This window comes from Propithecus coquereli, unplaced genomic scaffold, assembly GCF_000956105.1.
Source record: "Propithecus coquereli isolate 6110/MARCELLA unplaced genomic scaffold, Pcoq_1.0 Scaffold66, whole genome shotgun sequence".
Taxonomy (NCBI): Eukaryota; Metazoa; Chordata; class Mammalia; order Primates; family Indriidae; genus Propithecus; species Propithecus coquereli.
The window spans coordinates 5,754,924-5,777,704 of NW_012152618.1; the positions used below are offsets into that span (position 1 = coordinate 5,754,924).

The 22,781-nt window shown below is 40.6% G+C and overlaps 1 protein-coding gene across 1 annotated transcript in view; it reads left to right on the forward strand.

Annotated features, from left to right (window-relative positions):
- Positions 1-22,781, forward strand: part of PCNXL2 (pecanex-like 2 (Drosophila)) — a 275,717-nt gene that overhangs the window by 56,438 nt on the left and 196,498 nt on the right. Inside the window, exons 11-15 of the mRNA XM_012660166.1 lie at positions 4,308-4,461; positions 4,561-4,593; positions 10,220-10,391; positions 18,019-18,129; positions 19,237-19,328. Of these exons, the coding sequence (XP_012515620.1) occupies positions 4,308-4,461; positions 4,561-4,593; positions 10,220-10,391; positions 18,019-18,129; positions 19,237-19,328 (562 nt within the window). The remainder of the gene's footprint in view (positions 1-4,307; positions 4,462-4,560; positions 4,594-10,219; positions 10,392-18,018; positions 18,130-19,236; positions 19,329-22,781) is intronic.

Here is a 22,781-nt window from a genome sequence, read left to right on the forward strand (position 1 = left end):
TGCAAAATTATAACAGTAAATTTCAGGACTCACAAGTCAGGGAATGGAGTTATGATGAGCTTTCCTAACAACACTATGTTACCCAAGGGGCACACACTTAAGAGTAATATTTAATACTTAACTAATAATCCAAGATAATACATTCTGCTAAATGAGGCATTTTCTTGAAATATTATTTTCTGTTACAAAAGAATTATTGAAAGTTGGACTAGCTTGTGTTAACCCTTCATATTAAAAACAAATATTTCTATAGATGTCTATGTTTGTTATTTTGAAATCTACTTGGTGACAAAAAATTAACTCAAAATCCAATGGAGGTCTAAAAAAGGATGATAAAAAAGATGACTGTGGTTTTTAAAATTCATGGTTTTATGGTTTTAATCACCTTTCTTGCACAATGGGTTTTTAGATTTTATGCTTAGGAATGACCTAGAAACAGCACCACTCCCTCTTCCGTAGATCCTTTAGTTGGTGTGGGAGCCCCTGGGCTCTGGAGGCAGCCCTTGGAAGTCAAATCCAGTCCCCACTATTTATTAGTGCTGAGATCTTAGGATGGCTATGAAACGTTTCAGTGCCTCGGTTTCCTATCTGTGAAATGGGGAAACCTATACCATAAGGAAGTTATGAGGATTAAATCACCTTAGCCCACTGAAAGAATTCTTTAAATATCAGTTGCTGTTATTATTATTATTATTATTACCAGGAATGTGGTCCAGAACTCAGAAAGAAGAAAAATGAATTAAAAAAAAGAATGAGGGTAGCCAAAATAGACACGGTCAAATCCAGATACTAAAATTTAGACCTTAGCCTACTTGAAGTCATCTGTTAGCAGGATTGGTGATCTGGCTTTACAGTTCAGAGTCAATTAAGAGGAGGAAAGAGACTGCATGAACCTACAGCTCACAGCAAAGAAGGAGGAAGAAACCCAAAACACTGAGAAAACCTGGGCAGTTTGGGAACATTGCAGGGAGAGTGTAGTCCCCAAACAGGGCAGGGAAGCTCTGCAAAAATGCAGATTCCCAGGCATAAGACATCGCCACTTCAGTGCAGCCTTCGTGCTGGGGGCCTGGGGGCAGATTAATGCAGTCCTTCCTGGTGGAGGAAAATCTGGGGGAAAAATACTTTTTTAGGGACTTTATTCCTTCCCTCCAAATAGAAAAAAGTTTTGTTTTTCCTCCTTTGAAATTTCTGTTTCATTTTATTTCCAAGACTCTTAGATATTTTTCAGTGTACATCAAGATGTTATGAGCACACTGAAGAACACGTAATGAATTTTCTTATATGAACCGACACTAACCAAATAGATTTAGCTTTATTAAAAGTGCATAGTGGAAAATAAATGACACACAAATTTCCCTTTTTACCAAATACATTTTAGTTCCCCAAATAGTTTTTAAAAAATTCTTAACTTGAGCATCATGATCTCTGCATACTTGACCTTTCTGTACATTCCTCTGTTACCTTGCCTGTATTATTCTGTAATATGTCAGCTGCAGTCCGGCCAAATTCACCATCAATTTCCTTCCCCTGTCTCTTGCCTCCAGAGTTTCCTGCCCTCCCTTCTATGGGAGGCCCAAAACCGTGCTTCTTCGCAGGCGCAGCTCCAAACTTATTTTACTGCAGTCATTTATTTTTCTAGTTCTTTGAATCTCTTAGATCTATGTCTATATCTATCAGTCAATCATCCATCTGTCTGTAATTATATATAAAAAGTCCCTACCAAATGATTCATGCACTTAATTGTGTGTTCCCTTCAGAGTTTTATCCTTAGTTGTTTCTCTCCTGTTTTCTTTAGCTATTGGACATCAAGTGTTGGCATTAGATTTGGGTTCGTTTTCACTCATTTATTCTTTCATTAAAAATGTTCCACAGACTGGAAGAAAACATTTACGAAAGACATATCTGTCAAAGGACTGTTATCCAAAATATACAAAGAATGTTTAAAGCTCAGCAATAAGAAAATGAACAACTTGAAAATGGGCTTAAGGTCTGAACAGATGCCTCACCAAAGAAGATATACAAATAAGCGTATGAAAAGATGTTCCACCTTGTATGTCATTAGAGAATTGCAAATTAAAACAACGAAATACCACTACACACACCTATCAGAACGGCAGAAATCCGAAACACTGAGAATACCAAATGCCGGCAAGGATGCAAAGCCATAGGATCTCCCATGCATCATTGGTGGGAATGCAGAGTGGTACAGCCACTTCGGAAGACAGTTCTGCAGTTTCTTACCAAACTAAACATGTTCTTACCACACGACCAAACAATCTCACTCCTCGCTATTTACCCAGATGAGCTGAAAACTTATGCCTATGCAAAAACCTACACATGAATGTTTATAACAGCTTTATTCATAGTTGCCGAAACTTGGAAGTAACCTAGATGTCCTTCAATAGGTGCACGGATAAGTAAATTATGATACATCTATACAATGTAATATTATAAAGGATAAAAAGAAATGAGATATCAAACCACAAAAAGACATGGAGGAACCTTAAATGCTTAGTACTAAGTGAAAGAGGCCAATCCAAAAAGGCTACATAGTGTAAAGATTCCAACTCTATGACTTTCTGGAAAAGGTGAAACCCTGGAGACAATAAAAAGATCAGTGGTTGCCAGGGGTTAGAGTGAGTGAGGGATGAATAGGTGGAGCATAGATGATTTTTAGGTCAGGGAAACTACTCTGCATGATATTACAATAATGGATACATTTGTCAAAACCCGTAGAATGTACAGCACCAAGAGTGAACCTAATGTCAACAATGGACTTTGGGTGATAATACATGTCAATGTAGGTTCATCAGTTGGTGTTGGTCGTAGTGCAGACTGTGCGTGTGTGTCCGTGGGAGGAGGGTATGTGGGAACTCTGTGCTTTCCTCTCGGTTTTGCTGTGAATCTCACATGTCTCTAAAAAATAGTCTATTAATTTTTTAAAAATGTTCAGGCTTGCTTACATGCCAGGCATGAAGTAGCCACTTATCCCTGTCTAAAAACGATCACAGTTTAGTGAGGGAGACCAACATGTATATGATCAAAAATTGGTAAGGTAAGAGGTGTGCTCAGAATTCTTGTGAATGACCCATCTGAACTCTGGGCCTTTTGTTCCCTGACCTCACGGTCCACGTCATCCTCCTGTAATCCATTTTTTTCTTTACACTCTTTTAGAGACAGTGTCTCACTCTGTCACCCAGTCTAGAGTGCAGTGAGGTCATGATAACTCACTGCAACTTCAAACTTCTGGGCTCAAGCAATTCTCCCACCTCAGCCTCATAAGCAGCTGGGACTATGGGTGCATGCCCCCATTCTCAGCTAATGTTTCTTTCTATTTTTTGTAGAGATGGGGTCTTGCTATATTTCCCAGGCTGGTCTTGAACTTGTAGCCTTAAACAATCCTCCCACCTGGGCCTCCCAAAGTGCTGGGATTACAAGCATGAGCCACCACGCCCAGCCCCTTACTCCATTTCCGCCACTCTGTCCCATGGCCCCCCTTGCATTTTGTCCTCCCATGGAAGTCTTCCACCTCTGAAGTCCTAAGCCCGGTCTCTGCTCATTGTTCATATCTCCCTCTACCGGTTCCCCAACCCTCTCCAGCACTGTGACCCACCAGCTCTCTCCCATCCCGCAGCCCTTGCTGTCAGTCTCCTCTGCATCATGTTTGGGTTTCAGGATCCAGCCCTAAAGCCTGCTCCTATCAGTACCCTAAAACCTCCTTACCTTGTCCCCCTGTACCTTGTATGGGGAGTCCCACAAGAGAAAATCACCCAGTGAGACAGTGTGGCCATGGCACACCCATGGCAGGTCCTCTGCACCTTCGCGAGGTTGCAACTCCCTCTCAGCTCTCTGGCTGGAGCTCTCTGAGCTTCTGAAACTGGGTAGCAGACTCTGGCTCCAAAGACTGTATCTGGGAACAATTTCCTGCCTTCACCAGGTGTTAATGCAACCCCCACCCCATTGAAAGGGACCAGTGAAGCTCTTTATATGAAACACATTTCATGGTTGTGGATGGAATCGTTAACTGCCTCTTGCCAGTAAACCTCATTTAGTGGCTAAGGAGATCCAATGAACTGATGCTTCATTTGCTTCAATGACAGAAATCTGGGACTAAAACCTGGATTTTGTTTATATAGCACAGGAATGAGGAAAGAAAGAAACCTTAAAATCTTGTAGCCAGATATAGAGGGTTGCTAAAGGTAACTACTGTGCTGTCACGGTCTGTCATTTTAGAAACACGCAGATATTCTCTGTTTAAAAGTGGACAAACTTACCTTTCATTTCCTTTATTTATGTATTTTGCACAGAACTGAAGATGTCAAGGAGAATGTGCTGGCTGTTTTACTCATTGTCCTGGTCTCCCTCCTCGGATTCCTGACATTGAACCAAGGCTTTTGCAAAGATATGTGGGTGCTCCTCTTCTGCCTGGTCATGGCCAGCTGCCAGTATTCCCTGTTAAAGGCAAGGTCTCATCTAATTCTTACCAGTAACATGTGTTCTCAGTAATGTAGCCTTGAAATCATGAGATGATGACACAGACACTTCTGATTTGTGTTTTAGAGCGTTCAGCCTGACCCCGCCTCACCAATACACGTAAGTTTCCAAATGCAGGCAAGTGGCTTGTCTTGTCTGCCTGTGTTAAAGACAAGGGAAAAGGCCAAAATCTATTCAAAAGGCAAAATCTGTATCTATATATTGAATATAAAAAGTAGAAATATTAAATGGAAATACGAGTGCATGGTGGCCAAGCTCCAGTTGGATCTGAGAGCATGGTGTGGGTGGTACTGGGGGAGGGTCCGGTAGGGGTCGGAGAGTGTGTGGAGGGGGTTTCCTATTCCACCAGATCCATGCCAGGAAAGATCGAGCAGCTTGGTGGGGAAGACTGCAGACTATGCAATCAGACTCCCTGCCTTTGTTTCCGGATTCTTCCACTTGAGTTTCTGACACTGAGCAAGATACTGGTCTTCTCCGTGCCTCAGTTTCTCTGTGTGTAAATGAGGCTAATGAAAACACTTACGGGAATTTAATTCGCGTAATGTGTGTGCAGCATTTGCCTGGCACATAGAGATTGCTCAATAAATGTTAACTATTATTATCAGTAATATCAGTTATGTGGGCAATGAATCATTATTCTTATTTTTTAAATTTATCGTATATATTTATGGGAAAGCAGGTGATGTTTTGGTGTGTGTATACATTGTGGGATGATTAAATCAAGCTAATTAACATATCTAGCACCTCATATATTTGTCATTTTTTTTTCTGGTGAGAACATTTGAAATTTACTCTCAGCAATTTTCAAGTATATAGCACAGTGTTATTAACTGTAGTCACCATGCTATATAGTAGATTCCTCCTGTCTGACTGAAACTTTGTACCCTTTAACCAACCTTTCCTGATTCCCCACCCCACCTACTCCAGCCCCTGGGAACCACTATTCTAATCTCTGCTTCTATGAGTTTGGCTTTTTTGGATTTCATATGTAGGTGAGATCCTGCAATAATTTTCTTTCTGTGCCTGGTTTATTTCATTTAACCTAATGTCCTCAGGGTTCATCAATATTGTTGCAAATGACAGGATTACCTTCTTTTTAAAGGGTGAATAATATTCCATTGTATGTATATACCACATTTTCTTTGTCCATTCATCTCTTGATGGACACTCAGGTTGATTCCATGTCTTGGCAATTGTGACCAGAGCTGCAGTGAACACGGCAGATTTCTCTTTGACGTACTGATTTCATTTCCTTTGTATCTACACCCAGAAGTGGGGTTGCTGGGTCATATGGTAGTTGGATTTTTAATTATTTTGGGAAACCTCCATGCTGTTTGCTATGATTGTACGAATTTACATTCCTGTCAGCAGTGTACAAGGGTTCCCTTTTCTCCACTTTCGCACCAACACTTGCTATCTTTTGTCTTTTTGTTAAAAGACTTTTTCTTTTTTTTTTTGAGACAGAGTCTCACTCTATCACCCCGTCTAGAGTGCAGTGGTGCTCTGCATCATAGCTCACAGCAACCTCAAACTCCTGGGCTCAACTGATCTTCCTGCCTCAGCCCCCGAGTAGCTGGGATTACAGGCATGTGCCACCACATCCAGAAAATTTTTCTATTTCTTTTAGAGATGGGGGTCTCACTCTGGCTCAGGCTGGTCTCGAACTCCTGGCCTCAAGCAATCCTCCTACATAGGCCTCCCAAAGTGCTAGGATTACGGGTGTGGGCCACTGCACTCAGCCCATAAAAGACCCTTTAACAGGTGTGAGGTGATATCTCATTGTGCTTTGAAATTGCATTTCCCTGAATCATTATTCTTTTTACATTCTCTTCCTAGTCTACATTTTCAAGTGTATTGTTACCATTCATCCCCATAACTTTGGGCCAATTCATAATTATGACTCTGGGCTTACCAATACTGATATGTTGGTGCTCTGGCATCTTTCCATGAGCTCTGAAACACAGGCACATGGTTTTCTCTGAGCCTGCCGCCCCTTCGCCTTGTTTGTGGTGGTGTACAGGGTGCTGTGAGACAGGCACCACCCTGCAGTCACCCTGGCCCAAGTGGACTCCCCAGCTCTCCGAGCAACCTTCTTTCCTTGGTTGTGGCAAGCTCCTGTGGGTCCCCGGAAAACTCTTCCAATGAAAGAAAGCTTGATCTTCTCTCTATTGTGCTTTTAAAAAACTCATATTCAGGATTTAGGACTGATTTTAAATCTGTGATCACTCCTGTTTCACTCACAGTAATTAAGAAAAGCTTATAATTGGACGATCACATGGTGTACATTGCTATCTTGTTAAATTCCTCTGTTCCCCATAATTGGTTTACATGTAATACATCTTCTTTTATCCTGGAGTCTGAATGTCAAGATAAGTAGAAGCAGCATAATTAGGGTATTGAGATGTATTGTTATGATCATCATCAGAAATCTGGGTTAGGTGGTGGGGGCAGAGATGTGCGGCTTTGAAGAGTTTTGTTCAAGCCCACCCGAGGTGCCACATCACCACCTTCCTGCTTCGGGAAACCTTCCTTGCTCGTTACTACACTTCAGTGTCACTGTTTTTCTGGGTGACTTGGGGGAGGGGTAGTCTATGCTATTAAATGTTCCTTTCCTGCGTGTCGTTTCAGAAATAATGCAGAACACGCTAGTACAGGTGGATGGCAAGTAGTGCTGTGTAATCCTTGTGGATCGTAATGCCCGTTACCATGGCCCCTGTGCTGCTCTGCTCTAAGTTGGAGTTACATTGTCTAGTTCCTAGAGAAATGGTTCAAGCTGCTGTCCTTTTATCTGAGCAAGCGTGCCATAGTGAGACATTACTTTTCTTACTGTCGCAGTAAACATAGACATCTAACTATGTTTATTGCAGTGATTAATTTGCTTACACAGATTTTTAAGTAGATTAGTCTCTAATTTGAGTTGGTGTTTCTCCAGTAGTGCTAATGAAGAAACAAAATATGGTAGCTATAAAATATTTCCTGTTGCAATATGGCCAAACCATGTGGATATTTAGAAGGCAGATTTATTATCTCTTGTTTATAGATGAAAAAACTTCAGATAGGAGATGGTCAAGAGTGTGACCAAAGGTTTGGGGCACAGAGACAGTTCTCAGGCCTGCTGTCTCCAGTCCTGGCTCATTTTCATTCACAAGGGACTGTCAAATGAACCAGATTGCGTTTCAAACCACGCCATTTTGTGCTTTTGTCAGGAGGTGGTTAATAAATAAATTCAGCCAATTCTTGCTCTTAGAGTGATTGACTTATTTTTTCTTTTTTCCTTGCTTCCAGGAGCACAGGTGGCAAATTTTGAGCAAGTTGTTAACACCAGAAGAGACTAAAATGAAAATAATTTTTTTTTTGCATGACACTTGGTATATTTGAGTTTTACATACAGAATTAATAATGTGATAGATATGGTACAGTAGCCCCTGGGCCTAAAAGAAATTAGTCTGATTGTAAAAGAACAAAGGAAGTATAAATGGGTAGAGCTGTCAAAGTTGTTTCATAAAAACACCTTAAGTTGTGTTCTTTCAGTATAGTCTGTTTGCATATTAAACACATATGATACTGGGCACAGTGGCTCACGCCTGTAGTCCTAGCACTTTGGGAGGCCGAGGTGGGAGGATTGCTTGAGGCCAGGAGTTTGAGGTTGCAGTGACCTATGATCGTGCCACTGCACTCCAGCCTGGGTGACAGAGCGAGACTCTGCCTCATTAAAAAATAAATAAATAAGAATAAAAGAAAAGAAAACAGCTCTGGGAGAGCTTAGAAAGGTTAGGGGTTGGAGTGAATACTGGAAGCAATCTGAGGATCAGAGACTAGCAATATAGTAATGGGGTATGAGGATATTAATTTGCTTACATGGATTTACATACAGGTCTAACTAACAGTAACCACTCATGATAACCCAGAAAGCAAAATTCAGTAGAGTTTCTGAGAGGCAGCAATGAACTGAAGCAGTGTGCATGGGGATCGCTTCTACGAGCCAGAGTCTGAACCTGATTTCCCCCTAGAGCTGGGGCAGCACCCGGGAATCTGCATTTATGTACATCCCAGGGTGATCATGGTGGGGGTGATTTCACATCACACATTGAGAAACAGTGGGGTAACTGAAAGCACGCAGGTTTCAAGTTTGAATCCAGACTTACCATGTACAAGCTGTGGGGTCTTAGAAAACTTACTTCATTGAATCTTAGCTTTTTCTGCAAAAGAACAATAATAAAACAGGATTATAAGAGAATGAAACAAGGTAATTCCTCTGAGTGTTTAGCATAGTATCTGGCCCTGAAGCGCCTAGCAAATGTTAGTAGTATTTTTGTATGTTTGCAAAATATGGATAATCATGACAACCTCAGGTGGATTGAGTAGAGTGCACGGGGCAATTTTTATAATATGCCCAGTGCATGTTCTCGAGCATACCTAGTCCTCTGTAAGTGTTTCCTTCCACTCTGCATGTTTGTCTTGACTCCTTGCTGACAGTGCAAACTCTAAAGAGCAAGGGCTGCAACTTGTCATGTGTTCTAGCTTATTAATGGTTGTTATAATTCAATGAAGACATCCGGTGTCCAATTCAGGTTATATAGAAATCATTGCAAGTGATTTTTATAAACTTTATTTTAGAATGGTTTTAGATTTACATAAAAAATTGGGAAGAGGGTACAGAGAACCCCCATACCCAGTTCCTCTATATTAACCTCTTACATTGTTCTTCAAGACTTAGCTTGGACTCTGGGCCAAACATAGCCAGCCTCTGTGGACAGACTGTTTTCCTTCCTGTTAAAAGATCATCTCAGAATAGGACTATTTCTATTATAGAAGCAGTGGCAATTTAAATTGCATTTCTAAATATAATATGTTCAAGGCAGTAACTTTAAAAATCCATATCTGAAACCATACCACTTTAATATTTACTTTTTACACTCAACGTAGTTCGTGAATTGCAAAAACTATTTTCCCCCTAATTCGTTTTTGTTGGTTTTTTGAATCTTATGAATTGTGCATTGATTTGTGAGATGTAAATTCTCTGTTGATTTTGCCCTAGAAAGTTGATGTTGTAGCTTTTTCTTAATTTTTCTACCCAAGAAGAATAAAAAGTGTTTCTGCTTCTCCTCATAACAATATTTTGAGTGCTAAGATGAAGTCTGCTAAATATTTGGTACCTCTCAGAGGAAAGTGCTGTATATGTAGTATAAATAACAAGTTTTTTAAATCGAATCATTCCACTGTGCTATACTAAGACGTTTTATGCAATCTCTGCAGGTATAAGTTTGCACCGGTATTGTCTTGCTTTCTAAGACACTAGGAAATTGAAGCCCACAGCGTATAATTCTGTTTCTTATTACTAGTGGAGCCCAAGTGTAGAGCAAATAACGGTTTAAATTAGTTTTGCACTTGAAATGAACAAAATGAATGGAAGTTGCACTGTTGGGGAAAGCATTGAATTAGATCTAGATTTTTTCCAAGGATGGTAATTAAATTTTTAGGTAAATCTTGTTGAGTTGAGAAGCATAACATTCTTTTTGATATTCTCATTCTGATTTAACAGAATAAGCATCAGGCTTTTTTCTTTTTCTCTCTGGTATTTTGTGTGAATGAATTGTGGTAAGAGAGGGGGGAGAATGTGTTATATGGTATAAGTTGTATGATATGGTGTAAATTACTGACTGTGAGGCTTTTGACATTTAATCAAAATAAAAGGTACCATTCAGAAATTGTGTTTGTTTTCTAGGGACACAACCAAATCATAACATATAGCAGACCAATCTATTTTTGTGTGCTGTGTGGCCTTATTTTGCTTCTTGATACAGGGGCCAAAGCCAGGCACCCTCCCAGTTATGTTGTGTATGGCCTGAAGCTCTTCTCTCCTGTGTCCCTGCAGTCAGCTAGGGACTACTTAATAGGTGAGTTAACTTTGGGGTTATGGGGAAGAAACGGGGGGAAGGATATGTTTCCCTTTATCTTCTGAATCCTAACTGGAGAAGCCACCTTACTTGATTATTGGATGAAGAGATGTGCATTTCCCTCTTGGCTTGTACTTCTACAGAAGACTGTCTGGGAGCCTGAACCCCAAAGCATTCAATAATGGAATTAATTTAAAGGATTTCGATATCCATGACCAAGGCGTTACAGCACTGTGATATCTGAAGAATGGCTGGGGTGATTTTGCCACCAAAGTGGCAGGATGAACAGGCATGACTCTCAGTCCAGGTGGAGTCCTGGATTCTCAGGTCACCCTTTGCTTTTTTTACTGATACACTTTGCTTGCCTTAAGGTCTGTGTTTGATGTCAAATGCTCTGTTTAAACAAGTCACCTGCATATTGTAATGGTTTAGAGCCCTGGCTCTGGAGCTAGACCGCTGGCTGTTTGAATTCCAACTTTGCCACTTCACTAGATGTGTGACCTCAAGCAAAATTCCACTGTAATATGGGGACAAAATATTTCCCATCTCAGAAGTTGTTGCAAGTTTTAAATGAGTTAGTGTACTTGAACATACAGAAGGTTCCTGGCACCAGGCATTAGCTGTTATTGTCACTATTATGCACAGAGGCTGCCCCAGTATCGACCTGCAGCTCTGAAGTCTTGACTGCAGATGCTCAGAGAATTCCTGCAAAGACATCAAGGAGTTTACACACCTGCTAACTTGTAATTGGCTGTGATCTCATTGACCAACTGAGTTGATAAAGTGCAGCTACCAAAGACACCACTCCTGCATCTCTCTCTTGCCAGCTAGAAATCTTACTCAAGAGGAGACTGTCAAAGCCATAGGTCCCATATCATCCTTTCCACACCCCCTGCGATAGCTCCTTCAATCTCTCCAGTGGAGCTGGGGAGGGTGCCCAGATGTGGTGTAAGCTTTCTTTGGGCTCCTGATAGGTGAGCACCCTGGTATGCATTCTGCCCTCTGACTTCCTTCCCAACTACCATCTCCCCGTTTCTCTTTCTGCTGTATTGGTAGCAAACTGTTCACTCCCCCACATCCAACCCACCGCAAGCCTGCTTTTCTATGCTTCCTCAGCACTTCCCTTCCGGTCACATCGTGTGAGGAGCTGAGTAGCTTCTTAATGCTGAAGAGTTAGGCACCACGTTTCAGAGAATCTCTGACTTCAATTAGGAAACAGAAACATGTTGGAAAAAAAAATAAGAACAGATCCCATGGTTTGACTCCCACTCAGTGCTCGAGAATATTTGTTTCTACCCTTCCTGATATTTTTCACTTTACTTTTTTTTAAAAAATCTCATCTGATGCTCTGTTGGTTGGAACACACACACCTACAACAAGAAAGGCTTTCAGTCATTTTTACCTTCTTATAACTTAGCTCACCCATCTTCCTCCTTCAGTCAGTTGCAATGAAGGAGTCAGAATTTGAGTGGACAAAATGTCTGGTCATAACTGCACACTGTAGAGTTCCATCCTTCCCTGTCATCTTCTTTTTGCAGACAGCAGTGCTGGGGTCCAGAGCTCAAGGGCATAAGGTTAGGGTTAGGGATCTGGGATTAGAGGTGGAGAGGGCATAAAAGGATTCTGGAAGATGTTCAGGAAACATTTCTCTACATCAAAGTGTTGCCTTTTCCCCCTCCACACCCCACACTCCATCTTGGGTACTTCATGGCCATGTTTTGCCCAGGTCATGGGCGTGGGTTAGTGTTGGTAGAGTGCCACCTCTCATAGGTCATGAGGATCTGTGGCCTCTTCTCATCTGCTCCCCGCATCTGTGTTCCTTCTGCTCAAAAGCTGTTCCACTGCCCCCCACCCTTAACCATGCCAGCTAACGACACCTCATTTCCCTAAGTTTGGTCCCATCTTCCATCCTTTGGCAACCCATAATTTTCATAGCCCTTAACCTGTTTCGTAGCAGCCTGCTTATGTTTGTGATATCTGATCAATGTCTGTCTCCCTCACCAGCTTATCTGCGCAGTGAAGGCAAGGCAAAGACCCTGCCTGCTTTCTCTCCACTGAATCCTCAGTGGTGTCTGGTATCTACAGGCACTAAATAAACATACATTGGACGGATGAACTCATGAACATAAGGCTATGCTTTAAGTACTAAAGAGATTAATGTACAAAGGAACTTTTCGAATGCTTCCCATTCATAAATCAGAGAAGGCTATAGTCAATTTGCACTGTTTAACTCAGCCCTTAGAATAAGTTGGGACTTAATAAGGACATTTTGCCAATGATCTGTGGAAAGATACTTGGGGGAAGAAGAGCATGACGTATATTCCATTGACAAATTGCTTTTCTGTACTTAGGTCTCTCCTTCATTCCTTTTTTTTTTTTTTTAATTTGCTACTATAAAAAAGTCAACTCTGTTGAATAAGTGTAGTTGTCTTGGCATGGCAAACTTACAAATGGTATTAGAATGTGAGATGTTATTGAAGCTCAAAAAGTAAGACATTAATGTATTGGGGAAAAGCCTGAGATTTTACTTTTAGCAATAACTCTTGTTCTAGAATATGTTACTAGCTATGCACAATCTAATTTTGTTTTTCTTCAAGTTACATTAGGGACTGGAGAGGGAGCATTCTTATCTTTTTAACTGGAATTCCCTTTCCCTCCTGAAAACTTCTCCCTAATATATATTTTTGTCTGCTTGTCAACACTGACAAGTAAAAATGTTGATAAATATTCCAGCAAGCCAACTAAATGACTTATAGGGTAAAGATAAATAGAAAAATAGAACAATAGCAATCCCTGTGGAATGAACGTGTTAAACATACTAATTTGCACTGAGCAAGAAAAGGTTGTGAAACAGATTTAGAACACATGGAAAAGAGAGGGAGGAGATAGAGGCTAATACTATTTTCCTGACTTCATGAAGGAAAACAAGGGCAATTCAAAGTCATTTTTAATTTGTGCAACTTCTTCTCCCTCTGTTTCTTCAGCTGACAAGGGATCTAAGTAGTCTGCAGCTGCTGCCTTTGTTACATTAAGGGACTAGCAAGAAGAGAGAAAAAATTAGGAGAAAACAAAAGATTAGGAGGAAAATGGAGTATATTTGTTTCCTAGGGCTGCTATAACAAATTACCAAAAACTGGGTGGCTCCAAACATGAGAATTTGTTGTCTCATGGCTCTGGAAGCAAAGTCCGAAATCAGGGTGTAGGCAGGGCAACGCCGTCCCCAACGGTTCTGGAGAAGGGCCTGTCCAGGTCTTTCTCTTTGACTCGTAGATGGTTGTCCTTCCACTGTGTCTTCACACAGTCTTCCCTCTGTGTGTCTCTGTGTTCAAATGTCCCCCCTTTTTATAAGGACACTAGTCATGTTGGAGGAGGGCCCAGGTGGACCCTAATGTGCTCAGCTTAGCTTGTTCATCTGCCAAGACCTTATTCCAAATAAGGTCATGTTCACAGCTATGGGAGGCAGGGTTAGGACTTCAACATCTTCTGTGGGAACACAATTCAACGCATAACAAGGACCATGTAGGAAAAAGGACAAGAGAGAAGCAAGAACTAAGTACATGTGACATTGTTACCATCTTGTGGCCAAAGGTGCTATTGTGCCTTCCACACCGCATTGGGTGGAACTGGTCCTCCTTTGGCAGGTGCCAGGGAACCTGAAATATTTCCTAGAGCAGGGCCTTATTAGTGGTATTTCTGTTACGTGCTGCCACCTTTGGTTTCTGCTTAGCGCCATCACCCTGTCAGAGGAGGAGGAGGAGGCAGAGGGAGAGGAACAGGAAAGGAGCGAGGACAGTCCCTGGGCAGAAAGAGTTGAGTGCCTGAGCCAGTGGTAGGTGGTGAGTCAAGTGGACACTCTGCAGGTGGGAAAGAAGGAGAAGCTCCTTGTCATATTTAATGCAAAGAGAGGAGCATCTCAAAGGCAAGAAGCCAATGTCAGATAATAGAACAATAAAAGGAGGAAAATTAAGGTGAATGAAGAATGTATAAACGTTGAGGACAATATGTAATTTCTTTTTCTTTTATTATCATATATATTCAGAATGTCATGTTTTTCACTTTCATTATAAGGAAAAAATCTTTATTTTTATTTCTAGGAGTAAGGTGAAAGTCCTTCTTACCATTCACTTCATGGGCTCATTCAGCAGTTAGTGACTTCTGGGCTGGAATTTTTATTACTTTCCATTTGGGTAACCAGCAAAAGCCTCTGAGTGAGACTGGCTTTGTAATTATCCTATGGGTGAGAAAGCCAAGAGGTCTTCAGTTCTTAGTACCATAGGAGCAGTAGCAAAGCCAGAGCATGCCTGGAGGAGTATAGCCACATGGGCTACACTGGTCTGGACACTGGTTAGTAGAACTGGGGATGTCCAGCCCAGAGAAGAAACACTTGGGTGCTAGACATACACAGATGTGATAGCTTCAGGTCATTAAAAGGCTGCCAGGAGACCAGCCTGGGCAATATAGCCAGAGTCTGTTTAAAAAAAAAAAAAAATACTACTAGGTTGAAGGGAGAAGGTTGTATCCATAATAACTAGACCCAGCAGATAGTAGGTAGATTCCAGCTCAGTGCAAGGAAGACCTGTAAAATGGTTTGGGTTACAGCTGTCCTATTCTGGAGTAAGTTGCTTAGCGAAGCAAGGAGTTCCCTGGCATGGAAACAGTTCAGGCAAGATGAAACTGGCCATTATTTGTAGCCCGGGTCCATGCACTTGATGGGTTCTTTAAATTCCTACCTAGGATAATGCAGCTTCAATAATGTAACCCTTATAAGTGGCGATTTTGTGACTAGGTACTGCATCATACCCACCCTTCCCTGAACACTCAGACCTCCATTTTCTATGTCTTATACAAAGGCTTGTTTCCTGGCCTCAGTAGTCCATAACAGGACAATGAGTTAATACACAGATAGTGCACATTGAAGACATACAATGTATGCATTCTCATCGACTCCATACGTTTTAGTTTTAGTTCCACATTTTCATTCTACATGCTTGGCACCCCAAACCTGCAAATTCATATTATTCACATTTAACAAAAAATAAGCTTAAGTTATAATAGTTTTATTTATGAATTTTGCTTTAAAAGAACTGTACCAGAAGTTTCTGCATTGATGATAATTATTATTAAGGAAAATAAGGAGTTAGGAAGAAGTGAAAGAAAATTATAGACCCACTCAGTGGTGTGCTAACAAAAAATGTTTGTTCACAGGAAAATTGCAAACAACCACAGGGACTTTTTTATTTTTTGCTTTTGGAAAAAAGGACAGAATAATTTCAGCAATTTTAAGTGTAGTTCTTCAAAAGCCCTGCTAACGTAACAAGCATTTGACTGCTGTCTCATTCCCGTTTTCTGCAATCTGATGGATGAGAAACATGAACTCCACCTTCCCCTCCTTCCACTTCCACAGCTTTTATTTTAAAGACTAGAGTTTTCCTGCTCCAATATATTTTGGAGAAGATCTAGTGCGTGGACCTCCCTGTTGACTGCTATTTGATTAAATTCCAATTCTGCACTCATAGCCAGAGCATCTTCAGTGATTACTTTCTGGTGTCTCTTACCATTTTATTTTCCTCATGCCATTATTTATTATGTTCCAATTCTTTTCATTTTAGTTTTTGTTGCATTGGCTAATGTATTTCTTATAGAGAATACCACCTTACCTGTGATTTGCTGAATAGCTTCGAATATTTGGCTTCCTTTTAATGTCATTCCACATGCAGACTCTTCCCTGTAGTTCTTCATTCTCAGTGTAGTTTTTTTCTCTCTCTACACACACACACACACACACACACACACACACACAGACACACACACACACACACCACAGAGCACAGTGGAGGGCAAACTAATAAAATCTCATTGCACCTTCCTTCCGCCCTTGTCCTGGAATTGGAAGGTATAGCATAGCATAAAATCATTACCGGGTTTTGAGCCCTAAAGTTAAGAGAAGAGGAAATACTCAGTTTGCTTGAAAGTTTATGGATTACCATTTTGATGCTCATGACTTACATGTTCTGTAATTAAATTTCTGTTTATTTCTTATATCTTTCATATCTCTGAGTTCCATTTAAAAAAACTGGAAAATAAATTGTCTTATATAATTATGTCTGGTATATCAGTATTGTGTCTTATTGCCTACTTTGAGTGAGAAAACCTGCATTTGGATGCTTTACTTTTATACAATATTGTTGAAATCTTGCCACAAATGTCATTACAGCAAAATCCCCATGTGTATCAAAACATGGCTCCAACTCCAAGCAAAGGTCCCATCATCATAGCCGTGTTCATTGCAGAAAATTTTACTTTCACAAAGAGTTGGAACAGTTCTGTAGTACTGTGTCCCATACTTGATTTTAAGCAACTATTATAACAAAGACATCTTTTGTGGGAACACCATTCAATCCATAACAAGGAGCATTTAAGAAAAAAGACACGAGAGAAGGAAAAACTAAGTACATGTGACATTGTTTACCCTCTTGTGGCCAAGGGTGGTGCCTATTTTAAGCAAATAATATTAACCAACTGTTTTAACCAAATATTAAAAGAGAATGGGACATACAAAAACTTTCATTCCTGTAAATTCACTATGGAAAATTTGCATTTTCTATTTTTCAGAAATAGCTGGAACACACTCCCTTGTCATCCCCACTCCCATTTTCCACTGTGGTTTTATGTACAGTGTTAGGACAGAGTTCTAATGTCTAGACATACTGGATTTCAAATCAAATTTCCTTAGTTTTATTAAGGTTTGCCAGCATCAAACTATATTGACATTCTATCCAGACGGAAAGGAGGACAGATGTATTACAGCACTGCTAACGGGAGTTTCTGTGAAACCCAACTCGGATAGAACTAAGCAAGAGAGAATGATAGGAAAGTTGCTGTAAAACGCAGCTTCACTACTTTGTTTCTCCCTCTGACAAATTATTTCTCTGAAACATTGCGTTATAACCACAAATGTTTTCACCAGATGTGCAATTGCATTGTTATGACGCCGGGAGGTCGTGCAATCTCCCTCTCCTCACCTGGGCCACTTTCTTCTACCGGATGATACCATCCACCTTAGAGTCAGCGTCTCATCCCACAGTGCGCTGCAGTTACTTAGCCCATTCTCACTCTCCCTGGTCCTCTGTGAGAGTCTTGAGCTCTGCCTTAATTCTCAGTCTCCAATCAGTGTTTAGAATGTACTAGACTCTTAGCCACCCAAGTTCCTGAGATGAGAAGCACAAAGCAAGGAGCCCCCTCAGGCCCAATATTTGTTCCCCTCTCCCATGCAAGAAGGGATTCTGGTAACTCCTGTCCTGGGTTTTTGCACGTTCCTGCACTTTTCCCAATTTCCTTTCTCCCACCCTCGTCTCTCCCAAGTCCAAGTCCATCGTCTCAAACTAGACAGTCTACTCTCACTCACCGTCGCTGAGGTCTGTGCTCAGTCCTGGCCTGTCTGCAATCCTTTCCTCAGGACCCCACAGGCTCCATCTCGGCTTCCAGTTTCCTGGGGTGAGAGGAGTGTAGGATTGCCCCCAGTGTTCCTGGGTGGGGTGGCCTGGAGGGGTGGGCGGCATCACATCAGGAACCTTGGTGACAGACAGTAACTGCCTGCTTCTCATCAATTTTGTTTGTTCATTTTCAGTATTTCTATATTGCTTCCCTGCAATTTCCCTCCTTGGGCTCTTCCCGCAAATCAACACTTTCTGCATTTATCTTTTGGAACAAATTGACATGCTGTTTTTTGGAGGTTCTGGTAAGTCGTTTATGTTCTACTTTTCCTGTAAAGGGGCTATAGCTCAGATAAGGACTAAATGGCCTTGGGCAGGGGATGAGGGGCTGGATAGTTGGATGTTCTTTGTCCTGAGCATTTAAAGGACATCAGTTGGGTCAGGAAGAATAATGATGTGTGCATCTGCATTCATTCAGCCAAATTGGAAGTGGTCCACCTAGCTTAGTTGAACATAAGCAAAGAAACAAGGAAGTGTAGAATTCTCTGCAATTTGGAATAGGTTTGGCACCCTTCAAACAGTGCCTTAGAAAAACAGTCTGTGTGTGAATGTGTGTGAGTGTGTGTGAGTGGTTGTGTGTGCACATGTGTATTTGAGCATGTACGTGTATAAGCCTGGGAGTGTATCAGTGTGAGCCTGTGTGTGTGTGCCTGCAGAGACAGGTGCCCTGTATCCCTAAACCATCACTGTGACTCTTTTTTAATGTAGTACTTTAGATTGAGACCAAGATGGGTAAAATCTCACCTAATACTTACCTGGAGATACTGTGCAGGTTGTTCAACTTTTCAGCCTACTGTTCTCTAAATGGAAGTAAACATGCTCACCTCATAGGGTTGCTGTAAGGATTAAATGAAATAATGCACATAAGGCAATTACTCTTACCACTCCTGTTACACACACACACACACACACACACACACACACACACACACACACTACATGGGAGCACTTGCACATTCCCTTCCCTTCCCTTCTTTCCTCCCTTCTCCCGCCCTCCTCCTCCTCTGTCCCCTTTCTTCTGTTAAAGTTGCCATTCAGATCTTCTCCTTGGCCAGCAGCTTTCCACTGTAAGCCATGAGGTCTCCCATCTTCCTTATGAAACATTCACAGTCTTTTAAGAACATTGTAAAGGTTCTTCCTATTTTCCTCTTGAATTTTTAATTAAATTGGTTAGTCTCTTTCTTGCCCTGTGAGTCACCCAGTGCCTTTGTCGGGTCCCCTGGATTTATTCTTTGCCCCCTTAGGTGGCATCTTGTACTTGAAAGCTACAACCATTTCTTTGCTTTCTTACTACGTTTGTTGATTGTGAAAATGGCCAGTCTAGAAAAGAACTGTTGACGTTTGTGTTGCAGCCGTGTCTGGGATAACCTCGGCTGTGTACAGCGTAGCCCGGAGTGTCCTGGCTGCTGCCCTGCTCCACGCGGTTTGCTTCAACGCAGTGAAGGTAGGTGTGAGGAACGTGGGCCTTCATCCTTCTTCTCGAATTCAGTACATCAACTTCTTTTTAAAAGTAAATGAATGTTTTCTCCAATTGCAAAAGAAATGAGATCTGAGCAGATCAGGGAGTGACTGGGCCCAGCTGAACCTCAGTGGTGTCAGGAGACAGGTCGAGATGCCTGGTTTGCCCCGGTGCTGGTGGCCGGGCCTCTCCTCTGCAGATGTCCTGCTGCCAAGGTCAGGCACTGGCACTGGGAGGGCTTCTGCTTAACAGGGTGATCGGTGGAGCCCATGTGTTTGCCTTCACGTCCTGAAATACCGCTCAAAACATGGTAAAGGGATACAATTGCATAAAGCTATATGGACAAGGGAACAGGAGAGGATACAACAGCCACAGAATGTTAGAATCTAGAAAACAGACGGACTGTGGACTAATCCAGATGGAGAAAATGGAAACCTAGCCTGGTGGCAAGGGAAGCCTAAGAGGATAAAAAAACAAGACAAACACTGACTGAAGGAAGACAAAAGGCTGTATCAGAAAAGAAATGTAGCTATTGTACTTCAATGGTTCAGCTGGTATTTATGGTGATCTGAGTGGTCGTCCTGGTGGATCTGTCACGGAAGAATGGGGAGGTGGAGAGTGTTGGCGGAGCTCAAATCCTGTCTTCCATGTTAGAAAGTCAGCAACTAATATCTAAAAGTGAAAAACACTCAAGAAGTAGCAAAGCAAGCATGTTATTTGGCAATGTGGAGGTAAACAGAAGGAAAAACAGCTGAAAGTCACTGCGTAGAGGAAGCAGGAATCGGGGCAGGGGAGATGACAGAGGTTCATTTCCATTGTAGAACTACAGGGTGGCCATGAGGTCTGAAAACAGTTGCACACATAGTGTCAGGGCATCTTCAATCAGTAAAATTATGTTAATATTATACATATTTCTGGACTTTGTAGAAACCCTGCACTTAACGTTTTAAACTACAGGTATTTCTTTGATAAAATAAAAACTGAATGTAAAAGAGTACATTACTATCATATATGTTCCAAAGTATTTTTAATATAAATCACACGAACATTTCTTAACTAACGTTTTCAAAAGATTAACTTAAAATCTTATTAAACTGATCAGTGTCAGTGGCAGAACATTAATTGTTTATTTCCCTTTGTGGAAGGGAAAGCATTCAACATTCATATATCCCAATGCTTCACAGTTTAATCAATTTATCTGTAGTAATGAATGCAGTAATTCCTTCCCTCTTTCCTTCCATCCCTTCTATATAGATCTTTTCTTTCAGGAAAAAAAGGGTGGCTGAGGAGAAGGTTCCTTTTTCTAATACACAAAGGTAATTTATGTGCTCATGGTGGTCATGTTTGTTACCACATTTATACCATCATGTAGACCAGCAATTATATAATCAGTGTTGCTGGTATTCTTTCTTTTGACCTACATTCCTTTATTTAATCACAGGACCCCAGGTATTTCATTCCATTCAGGAAAAGTACATAGATGGGTATTTTCTGAGTTCTTGTACTTTTTTTTTTAGTTATTTATAGTTTTATTTTATTTTTAATTATTACAGGTACATATTAGTTGTATATCTTTATGAGTCCTTGTACTTCTGAGAGCATGTTTCTACTGTCTTTTGGGAACCTTAATATATTGCTCTGTTGTGGTTCCAGTATTTGTTTGTTTGTTAGTTATTTGTTATTATTCCTTTGTTAAGTTTTTAAAGTCAGGCTAAAAATCTTTTTAAAATATCCAGTTTGGTAAGTTTTGATAAATACATGTAGTCATGTAAAGAACCCCATAATCAAGTTATAGAATATTTCCAACAACTTGAAAAATTCCCTCGAATCCCTTAGTAGTCAATTTCTTCCCTCACTCTCAACCTTTGGCCACCATTGATCTGATTTCTGTCCTTGAAACTTTATTGGAATCCAATATGTGCAGGCATAAAGTATATACAATAAAATTCACTAATTTCAAGTGTACAGTTAACTGTATATTGACAAATGTGTATGGTCAAATAATTACCATCACATCATCATAAAGAACAATTTCACCATCCAAAAATTTTTTTCATGATCCTTTGCAGGCAGTCCTTTCTCCACACCATGTTTTATTTATCTTGAGTGAACACCTAAGAGTGAGGTTGTTGGAGTAAATGGTAGGTCTCTATTTAACTTTATAGGAAACTGCCAAACTGTTGTCAAGTTTCTGTTCCATTTTTCATTTCCCCACCACCCACATAACCTTTGAAATTTCCAGGTATTCCAAATTCTTGCCATCACTTCATACTGTCAGTTTTAAAAAAAATAATAGCCATTCTAATATGGACCAGTATCTAACTGTGGTATTAATTTGCATTCTCTGATAATGAATAGTGTTAAACATCTTTTCACATGCTTACTTGACATTTGTGTATCTTCATTTGTGAAAAATCTGTTTAAGTCTTTTCTCCATTTTAAATCATATTATATGCCTTATTATTGAGACAAAAGTAAGTTTTAGAATATGTTTGTCAATTCCTACCAATGTTGCAGAAATTTTGACTGGGATTGTGATGAATTTATAGATCAATTTGTGGAGAACTGACATCTTAACAATATTGAGTTTTTTGATCCATGAACATGGGTACTCCATTTATATGGGCCTTTGTTAATTTCTCTTGGGAATATTTTACACTTTTCAATCCACAACCCACAATTACTACACATTTTGTAAGTTTTATGCTATTGTAAGTGGAACTGTGCTTTATAATTTGACTTTTTTTTTTTTTTTGAGACAGAGTCTCACTCTGTTGCCCTGGCTAGAGTGAGTGCCGTGGCGTTAGCCTAGCTCACAGCAACCTCAAACTCCTGGGCTCAAGCGATCCTACTGCCTCAGCCTTCCGAGTAGCTGGGACTACAGGCATGCACCACCATGCCCGGCTAATTTTTTCTATAAATTTTTAGTTGTTCAGATAATTTCTTTCTATTTTTTTAATAGAGATGGGGTCTCGCTCTTGCTCAGGGTCGTCTCGAACTGCTGAGCTTAAACAATCCGCCCGCCTCGGCCTCCCAGAGTGCTAGGATTACAGGCGTGAGCCACTGTGCCCAGCCCTATAATTTGACTTTTAATTTGTTTATTGATCGTATATATAATTGATATTTTAATATTTCTGCTTGTATCTTGCAAGACAAACCTTGCTAAACAAACTTATCAGTTCTAGTAGCTTTTTAGTAACTTGAGATTTTCTACCATAGATGGTTATGTCTGACAGTAAACACAGTTTTATTTTCAGCCTTTGATTTCTTTTTCTTGCTTTATTGCACTGGGTAGGACCTCCACAGCAATGTTGACTAGAAGTGCTGAAATCAGACATATTTTCCTTGTCCCCAATCTTTGGGGACATGTTTTTCACCATTGAGTATGATTTGAGCTTTGGGATTTTTCTAGATTCCCTTTAATGAACTGAGTAATTT